Below are 9,990 nucleotides of genomic sequence, written 5' to 3' on the forward strand. Positions count from 1 at the left end.
TGGTAGCAGAATGAAAAAGTCTAGTAAGCACTGAGCTTATGGTTTCCTCAGGCTGTCCACAGTGACCATTCCTGAGCGTCATGACCTAATTTATATAACCACAGTAGTTTTCACTAAGAAAAAGCAGATACTGTAAGGTCATTACGTTGTATTTTAATGACATTTAGAGACAAAGTGTCAAGTGGAGATCAATTTGTATAGATCTCTTTCGGAATTTTTTAATCAACTCATACGTAATCCCCTGGATAGAAAAATATCCTCAGCACACTTTGTCATCTTACTATTCAGAACCTTTTCGAGATCTTTCATGATGATGAGCAGCACAGATCTCAACAGATTTCTTTGGGATACCACTGATAACTTTTCTCATTGTGAAAAATGGTCGTTGTTGGTTGGTTTGTTTGGTTTTTTTAAGTGATTTATTTACTCTCTTTTAACTAATTGTTAATCCTTTAGAGTTCTTTTTTTATTCTTGTCACTTTAGTTTCTTAGTGTGTTTATTTAGGCCTGTCGGAAACTTTGTAGAAATTCCATATACCCTACCTGTAGGGCAGAGAGAGTTTATGGAAACTTTTATAAGAATTCCACGACATTTATGAGATTTTTTTTTTTTTTTCCCAAAAAGGGTATTTCTCATGATATATATGTATCTGCTAATTGCTTTTGCTATTGCCTTTATTTTGCCTAGTGCTGAAGTAAGATCTACTGGTATGTAGCTTCTCTGACACCTCTTGCCTGTTGGGATCTCTGTTTGCCAGCTTTGATTTGTCATTATTTACACACTTCTTCACACAAGAGCTGATTGATGTTACTGCATTGAAGAGTTAACCATTAGTTTTATAGAGTTGCTTTAGAAGTCAAATGAATGTAACCTGGTCCTGTCCAAACTGAGGACACAACAAAAACAAACAAACAAAAAACCCCCAAAAAACCAAATAAACAAAAAATGAGGGCAGGAGAAAGCCATAAAATACATGGTTTGCTGCATTCTGTTTTGAAAAAAATGTGTAATAAAGTGGAAATAATTTTGGCAACTAACCATTGTCTTCAAGACCTTTCACTGTTTTAGAGGAATTGGAGGCAGCATAATTTTATTGGTTTTTTTATAAAGTTTTGGAAGGTCTTTCAAGACCCAAATTTGGTGATAAAGATCACCAAATTTTCCAACACATGAGTTTGGGGAAATATATGCTTTCATAGCTTCATTTGCTATAACAAAGATTGTCACTAAACTGTTTGTGTAATTTGAATATATAGATTAAGGTGTAGATCTAGTGTGAGGAGTTTTCTTGATTCAGGTTACTTCTTCTTTCCCATTCTTTAGGCTGCTAAGAATGTTAAGTTGCTTTTGACAAAGGTGACTTCCTCTTCCCATTTGTCTGCTACGTATGTTTATTTTTACCTCTTGAGAGCACAGAAAGCTGGCAGTTTCCCTTACAATATATTATTGACTCTTCTGCTATTGGAAACTTTTGGGTAGCAATTTTTATAGCTCAGCTGATTCTTTAGAACTAATTGGCCTGTAGCTGAGAGACTTGTTACTAGAACAGCAGTGTGAGTGTGTTTTGTGTTAGGGAGTAATTATTTTATGTTTGCTTTGAAAGAAATAGCTGCTGCTCTAGAGAAAGGTGTGAGGAGGTAGAGAAATAGATGATGGGCGTACGGATGTGCCATAGTAGCACAAAGTACACTTTGTGAACTATACTCAAGACCTTAATCAAGAGGTTGATGCAGCATGTTCTTTGATTTATCACCTCTCTTAATGAGCTCTTATTTAAAAAGAAAAGAGAAATGCTCAGGTAATTTCTGGAAATAAATACTAAGGCAAGGTATGCTTGTTAATCAGTCAGAGAAGAATATTTATCTGTTGATTTGCCTTTTTTTTTTTTTAGTTCCCAAGAAAAATCTTTAAATCAAGAAAATACAGGGCTACAGTTGAAGCTAAACTTTTGCATATATATGTGTATATATATTACAGTAATCATGATATGTGAAAAACTAGAACCTCTTACAATAAACTGCCTACTCTTTTTAGATAGCTAATTTGGGACTTGAACACTCTTGTATCGTGATGTTGCATTCATCAATGTATCTGTATGCATTTGTCTATTTAGAGCACATTAACGCTACACGTTTTCCCCAAACTGTAACGTACCACTTGATGTGTGACCATTCCTGATTGTATGTGCTTTCATGTTCTGAGTTCATCTTGACAGGTGGAGATGATGAGTCAAATTTTGCTGAGGAGACATTTTGCTTTTTTCTGGGTTCTGATGGATGTCTATTGAGTGATGGCTCTTTTACAGGTGAAGTGGATGATGTACTGGATTGTGTTTGCCTTTTTCACCACTGCAGAAACACTCACAGACATTGTTCTTTCTTGGTGAGTTCCTTGGCAGCATTTTTTCTGAAGGGGTGTGTGGGGGGGGTGGGATTCAAGCGAGGAAAATTGCTAGGATGCTGAGAGTAAACTCTCTCCTTCAGGAGTTTTTAATCCATATGAAGAGTCTGCATGTTTGTAGATATTGTGGGTAGTAGTGGCTGTCTTAGCTGTTTGTCTCCTCTACTTGTGAACAATTGCAAACATTCATAACATGAAATATTTTTCAGAAGCTGTTAATAGGAACTGGTAAAATTTAAGAAATTGCGGTCTAAAAGACACCTTAAAAAAAAAAAGAAAGAAAGTAGAAATGAGAGAGGTTTTTTGTTTGTTTTTTTTGTTTGTTTTTTTGCTTTCTGAGCCTGTTGTGTGGAGGAGTGGATCAGGTGCCTCTCTGTGCTCTGAGTTGATGTTTTCCATGATGAATTTGCCTAGTGGGGGTGAGGCGGAATGGAGTCAGGGGAAGCAGGTCCTTAATATTTTCAATGCGATGTGTCATGGAGGCAACTAAAATTGGCAAATCATCATTACGTGTCTTCAGCTGATCCATTGGAACAGGATGACCTTCAGTTTCTTCATTGCTTTAGTGTTGGACCTTTGTGTACATCTCTGAAAGAATACTAGTTGCATTTTTTTAAAGAAATGTGAAATGGCTGCACATACCTTATAAAAGTGCTCAGCAGTTTTGTCTCTTTCTGCATGAACTCTGAAAAGTGAACAAAGATCTAAATAGTGCAAGAGCTTTGGCTTGTTCAGGTACTTAAAATGGACCACTGAAAACAGAAGTCTTTTACTACTAGTAGTGAAAAGTAGAAAGTTTACATTCACTTGTTTCAGTCTCTGCTACTGTATCTTCCCAGAGACTTTATTAGGTAATGGTTAAAGATTTACATACTGCTCTTTTTCATTTACACCAATCCTCCTTTTGTGTCTTATCTGAGAAGTACCTACTGGAGGTTTAAGAAACCGAGTCAGCATCCTTGTCAGGAACTTGAAATTTATTGAGATACATAGTTGAAAACTTCGGAAAATGAGAGGGAAAGTAATGTAATTTTAACATCCAGTGGATACTCTCTGAAAAACTTCAGAATTATGAGAGTAGCTATCGGATTATAATTTGGTGTGTTTGCAGGGCTGAGAGATGCCCTGTTTATGGAGTTTTCATGGCTATGGATGAAAGACTAAATGAGACTCGAAGAAGGTATGTCCTAGGATTCCGACGAGGGTTCTGCTGTTCTGACCTGATGTACCGATTCCTTTGTCTCTGAGCCTTTGTCTTGCTTTTGCTCTTTCTGCCTGTGCTGCTCTTTACCAGTTATCTCCTCCTGTCTCTGTGCTGATCTTGATTCCACTTCTCCATCTTTTTCCCTCTCTCTCTCTCTTTTTTTTTTTCTTCCCTCTTTCTCTCAGGTTTCCCTTTTATTTCGAGCTGAAAATCGCATTTGTGATTTGGCTGCTCTCCCCTTACACCAAGGGCTCCAGTGTCCTCTACAGGAAGTTTGTGCACCCAACGCTCTCCAATAAGGAGAAGGTACTCACTTGTTGTTAGAAGATACTGACCTGTCTGCAAGCTGAGTTCTGATTCAGTTACCGCGCAATAAAAACTGAAGTGTGTGAGTCGTGCTTATGCTGACGTTCGTGGATGTAGAATAATTCTGTCTCTGACAGTGATGTCATACTGCAGCTTACTGAAGATTGTAATGTAGCCAGTAGTTTGTCTAATGCTTGGAAAGCATGTTTGGCTAACCCGGTGTCATGAGCCCTTACAGTCACTGTCAGTAGTTAAGCTCTTTGAATCATGGTAGGAGCGGCATTTTCTGTAGCCGTGCTGTTTTTACACATTGCCAGTATAAGCAACTGCTTTGCTTCAGTTATTAAAGTTTGGAAATAGCATACTTTAAGTAAAAGTTGCATTTGCAGGCTTTCTGTAAATATCAGAGAAACTGCGGTTATGTGATCAATGACAGCTGATGCTCATAGCCTGGAAAAAAGTGTCCAGATGAGCTTTGTGTTTTCAAGGGTCATGGTGGGGAAGCTTGGGTTGTGTTTGTAATAACGAGTTAAATGCCGTGTTCCACATTGCCTTCCTAGGAAATTGATGAATACATTACTCAGGCTCGTGACAAGAGCTATGAAACCATGATGCGAGTTGGCAAGAGAGGGTTAAACCTTGCTGCCAATGCAGCAGTTACTGCAGCTGCAAAGGTAATGCAACACCTTCTGTAATATTCAGCAATTCACCAATAGTTTAATTTTGTGTGCCAGCAGTTAGTGCTGTGGGTCTGTTAGGGATGCTGGTACTTGTTGGCACCAGTCTGCTCTTCCTGCAATTAATCCTGTCCCTTGATTTATGAAAAGTAGAGGGAGAATGGTATGATTTTTGCTTTAGCCTCTTTCCCGTTTACCTTTGGGAGCATACTTTTCCTTTCTGTTCTCTGTTGTTTTTTTTTTTTCAGACTACCCTAGTGGGGAATAGGGCACCTCTTCTCTTCTTCTGAGTGATCCCACGTGAGATGATCTTGGTGAAGGCAAAGTGTCCTTGACCCTAATATTTATGTCCTCTTAGGGCCAGGGAGTTTTGTCTGAGAAGCTGCGAAGTTTTAGCATGCAGGATCTCACTCTGATCCGGGATGAAGATACTGTGCATATGCGAAGCCATGAGCCACAGCTGCACCCCTCTGGTGGGAGTCTTCTTGAAACCATTGAGGATTCAGGTACAGAGCACCCCTGCTGGATCATTGTATGACACCTCATCTGAGGAGCCAGGAGGGGAAGAAGGGATCCCTGGGCTTTTGTGCATTGGGTTTCAGAAGGACTACAAGATTTCAGGTTATCTGGGAGAAGTTGGCACTGGTGCTGGAGCATGTCCAACGAAGGGCAGTGAAGCTGGTGAAGGGTCTGGAGCACAAGGCTCATGAGGAGCGGCTGAGAGAACTGGGGTTTTTCAGGCTGGATAAAAGGAGGCTAAGGAGACACTCTGTCTCTCTCTGTAACTGCCTGAAAGGAGGTTGTAGCTAGGTGGGGGGTGGTTTCTTCTCACAACTCCTATGTGATAGGATGGGGAAGTTGAGTCAAGTTGTGCCAGAGGATGTTAGATTGGATATTAAGGAAAGCTCCTTCATGGAAGGCATTGGAGCAGGCTGCCCAGGGAAGTGGTGGAGTCACCATCCCTTAAGATCTTGAAGGTCTTTTACAGTTGAAATGATTCTGTGTCAAGTTGTGTTGTCTTCTCTAGTCCCTTTGCATCTACTAGCACATCTCTGTACTTTTTGGATTAATATTTTTAAGGCTTGTTGACATCTCTTTCATGTGGTCCTTCAGAATAGGCCACTTCTTAGACTTCATGTGAATTTTTCAAAAAATATTCACTAAAACCTTTTCTCTCTTAATCCTTAGCTTCCTGTTACTCCTCAGGGGAGGAGAGCAGTGTGGCACAGAGGTCTAGTGGAACCCCATCAGAGATTAGAACAGACCCATCAGATGAAGATGCAGGAGACAAACTTCCTAAACGTACCCAGAGTCTCAGAACTCCTAAGAAGATGATGAAAACTGAGGTGAATTGGTGTGCAAATTATTTCCAGCACAGACACTGATTTGTGAGCTTTGTTGATAGGTTCTCTTTGTAGTCTCAGTCCCTTTAGAAGCTGTTTTTATATAAACAACTTTGGACTGAGTCTTTGCCAGTTAAGTCTTACATCAGAGGACTTGCCATCTGCTTGCTATACTAGTCCTTTGCTTTTGTATTCTTATTATACCTGTAAATCTCTGTCATAAGCCAGGACTCAGCTTTGCTTTCATTCAAGTTTTGTGTTGAAGGGTGGGGTAGTAGATATTTTTTTGATGCTGCTTTGGCCGTATCTTCTCACCTGTCTGTTACAGTCTGAATATATAATACTACAGTACCATTTATCCCTGGGACAGCCACTTTCTCCTTATCTAAAATCATAGAACAGCTTTGGTTGGAAGAGACCTTCAAGATCATCAGTGCGATGGTTCTGTACAATTTTAGGCCTTCCTGGACTTCTGCATGTTGGGTGTGGGGAAAATGTAATTTACCTCCTCACTCCCTCTCGTCCCAGGGTTTTGTTTTGAAGTTAGGATAACCAGTCACTGTTGAGCTGTCCCCTCCACATGTCTCACCAATGATCCAGGATATTTAGAGCGAATTCAGGTGGCACATGTGTTACCTGTAGTCTTAGTATTAAAATAAACCATACATGAAAATAAATGCGATTGTGTCTGAGGGCAGTTTTAGCTTAACAATTTTTTTTTCAGCTGGTGTGTTTTGTAGACTATGCTTTTTGAAGTGCTGTCTTCCAGGTTTTTGGCTCCTGCTTGAATGTTTCTTGTGGTTTGATTTATATATGATAAAATGCTTTTTCCTTTTTTATGTAGTTGGATTCCTATTTGCTTGATTCACCTTGGACTCCTAATTTTGTTTTTTGCTTTGATTTAAAACAGAGTGGTATATGACTGACATTGTTGAGCTGCTCAGGCTCAATATTAAATAATTTGGAGGGAAGTAATTGCTATGGTCATCATTTTAAGTCATACTATTAACCTGATTTTACAGTGCACAGAACAGCTGTGCGTGCACTTAAGTACTCTTTGTAACAGAATCACAGAACAGTTGAGGTTGTAGGAGACCTCTGGAGATAATCTGGTCCAACCCCACTGCTCAAGCAAGGCAATCTAGAGCTGGTTTCTCAGGACCATGTCCCGATGGCTTTTGAATATCTCCAAGGATGGACATGTATGTCTAAAGATGCATTTTAAATCGGCCAGATTCACAAGACTTACTTCTGAGTTGACCACTCTGCTTTCTTCTCTAACATATTAGACAATAGCAGGGAAACAGGAGGAACAAAAATTGATTCCAGGCTTCCTAGCAAGGAATTTTTAAAGTGAAATCATGAAACTACAGGAATGACTCTTCTGTGCTGTTTATTGTGAATACAGAAATTCTGATCAAGCCCTTTGCAGGCATATTAGTTTTTATGCTCAGTCTGTAGATCTTTGGTTCAGATACAGGAATTGTAGGAGGTCTTTGAGATCTCAAAAATGACTCAGAAGGGCTGAATGCATGGATCATGAATGCACTCTTCTTGCCAATATCTAGGATGAAAGACACTGGGCTGGCAGTGAAGAAGCAGAAGAGTTACAGCAGTGAAGTGTTATATGAATGTTACCAGTTAAAAATACTGCTATGTCTAAGCTTTTGTTGAGATAGCTGACTTTGGTTTTATTATCACACTTGCCCTGTTTTGCAGTGTCTTCCTCTCCTGGTTGCTGTTTGATTAATATGCTCAGAGTGATTTATTTACTAACCAAAGCCAAATTGAATGGTTAAATGGTCTTTTCTGAAACAGCAGATTACATGAAAAAGGTCATTTGTGTTGCAGTTGTTTTGTCCTAGTTTCACTCTGCATTCTTTTATCTTTCTGTTAGACATTTAGGCGTTAAAGCAAACTAACCTAAGATGCATCTTCTTTCTCTTCAGCTTCCAGTAAGAAGCGTGAAAGCCCGCCCTAAGAAGAAAGCTGCAGGCTCTCTTGCTTCTGGCGAGTCATCCTAAGGAAAGCTCCCCCTTCCCAGCACCTGTCTCTGTCCTGGGACTTGCCTGCCACTTTTGAGGGGAAACTCCCCAAAGGGAGGGAGCTGACATTCATGTACATAACAGATACTGCTTTGTAGAGCTCATTGCAAGGCAAGGGGGAGGCTGGGATCCAGAAAATGGAGTAGAGGATACGCATCCTCGGGAATTTTCTCCTTTTCATCCCTCTGTTGGAGGGAATGCCAATAAGTCTGTACATAGCCTGTTGCTTTGGAATTCCCACTGTATAACCCTAGTTGGGGAGTATCTTTGCTGGAGGAATTGACTGGGGTTAGTGACATCCATTGCACAGAAGCTGGAAAAATATTAGACACTGGAGTTCCACAGGGGTGGGTGGCTCCCTAAAATATCTCATCTTGCTCTGGGTATTCTGCAGCTGTGTGTTGTTAAGAAGTGCCCACCATGATTCGTCCTCCTTAAGAGTGGACCGTACTTGTCATGTCCATCCCCTTTGAGAAGGCGACTGAAATGATGTACACTGAGTGCATTTGAACATAAAGGACTAGCTCATGGGAGGAATATGCTAGATTCCCATTACTAGTACTAGAAGATGAAGAGAGTGTTTTGGGATTTTACCTTTTTTTTTTTTTTTTACTGGAAGGTGAAGGGACCTGATTGAAGAACTGAGTAATGAGGAAAATATGCACATGTGATGGAGTACATACAGATATCTGTAAGAGTTAAGTATTGAGAAGGAAAATTGGGCATCTGTAAGATTTTGGCTCTTTTAGAAGCTGCCTGCATTTTATTTCAGGTTCTGTTGTTCACTTTGAGTCCTCTGAGCGCATCAGAGTGAGGCGAGTCCCATGCAGTGTGAAAAGTTGGCAGGGAGAGTGTTGCTCTGCTATTTAGTAGTTGGACTCCATGTCATCCTGATGGTTGTTACTATGGACAGATTCTTTCATTCTGGCAGATGACTGGGGAAAATCTAGCTCAATACAGTCTGTGGGCATGCTTGAAAATTTCAGAAGCCCTTATCTCTCAGCTTTGGAAGATCCAGTTGTCAGGGCATGAGAACTAGTAAAAAGCGTATGTATGAATCTCATTAATTCCAGGATTTAATTTATGGGGGATAAATGCAAGGAGTAGAGCACAATACTGATTAATCAGTCTCCTTGCTTTATCCTACTGCAACCCTTGCACAGATTTCTTTTTGTCTGACCATGTGCCATGTTTATCATCATCCTGAGACTTGAGCAGCATATAACACTTGGGCAAGAACTACATTCAATGTAGAATATGTGTTGTAGGAGGGAGGTTGCAGTGCTGCAGCGAAAATGTGCATCATGCCAAGCCATACTGGATTCTGTGCTGTTGAACATTGTTAAGGGGAGATCCCCTGTGCACATTCCAGCAGAGTCGGTGAGAATTTGAGATGAGTAGCATTCCTGTTGTGGAGATCTATAACGGGGGAGCACTGTTAGAGACGTGGTTGTCTGAATGAATACTTGATGGTCTTAATCTTTGCTGAAACTAGTTATCAAAAGAAGCTGGTTTCTCCTTCCCTGCTGAAGACCGTTTTTAGGTCTGCGTGCAGACATTTGTGTTTGCCAATGTCTTGCTGTCGCATTTCTGACATTAAGGTGGGTTCTTCACTGAGCTTGGTATTTTTCTGTTGACAGTGGATGGAAGTACTTCTGCAAGTAATGTTCCACAGGTATTTGTCCTGAAGAATAGCCTTTCAAAAGCTTGTCAAGTGGAAGACTAGGACTAAGTTTTTCTGGTTCCCCATTGTCTTGCTGGCAAATTGTTATGAATTGACAAGTTATTTTAGGAAACCAGTTGTGTTGGGTTTACTTTTATTGGTAGCTTTTAAAAATTGAAGTGTTGACAGGCTTAAAAATTGAAGTGTGTCAGAAGCTTGCATCCTGTCAGAAATACTTGTCCTAAATTCCCCTAAGGCCTCATCTAGAAGCCAGGAGAAAATGCTTGATATGTCTTTGAGTTTTGCCTTAGTAATTTGTTCTTTTTAGTTTGTTAGCAAAATGTTCTATAC

At 40.1% G+C, this 9,990-nt stretch overlaps 1 protein-coding gene across 1 annotated transcript; it reads left to right on the forward strand.

Annotated features, from left to right (window-relative positions):
* The first annotated feature begins 2,312 nt into the window (after nt 1–2,312).
* REEP2 (receptor accessory protein 2) lies at nt 2,313–8,539 on the forward strand. The gene is made up of 6 exons (XM_009875731.1): nt 2,313–2,383; nt 3,791–3,911; nt 4,472–4,585; nt 4,947–5,094; nt 5,777–5,934; nt 7,881–8,539. The coding sequence occupies exons 1-6, from the start codon at nt 2,316–2,318 to the stop codon at nt 7,953–7,955; spliced, it is 684 nt and encodes a 227-aa protein (XP_009874033.1). The 5' UTR covers nt 2,313–2,315; the 3' UTR covers nt 7,956–8,539.
* Nucleotides 8,540–9,990: the final 1,451 nt, after the last annotated feature.

Source organism: Apaloderma vittatum, unplaced genomic scaffold, assembly GCF_000703405.1.
Source record: "Apaloderma vittatum isolate BGI_N311 unplaced genomic scaffold, ASM70340v1 scaffold36248, whole genome shotgun sequence".
NCBI lineage: Eukaryota > Metazoa > Chordata > Aves > Trogoniformes > Trogonidae > Apaloderma > Apaloderma vittatum.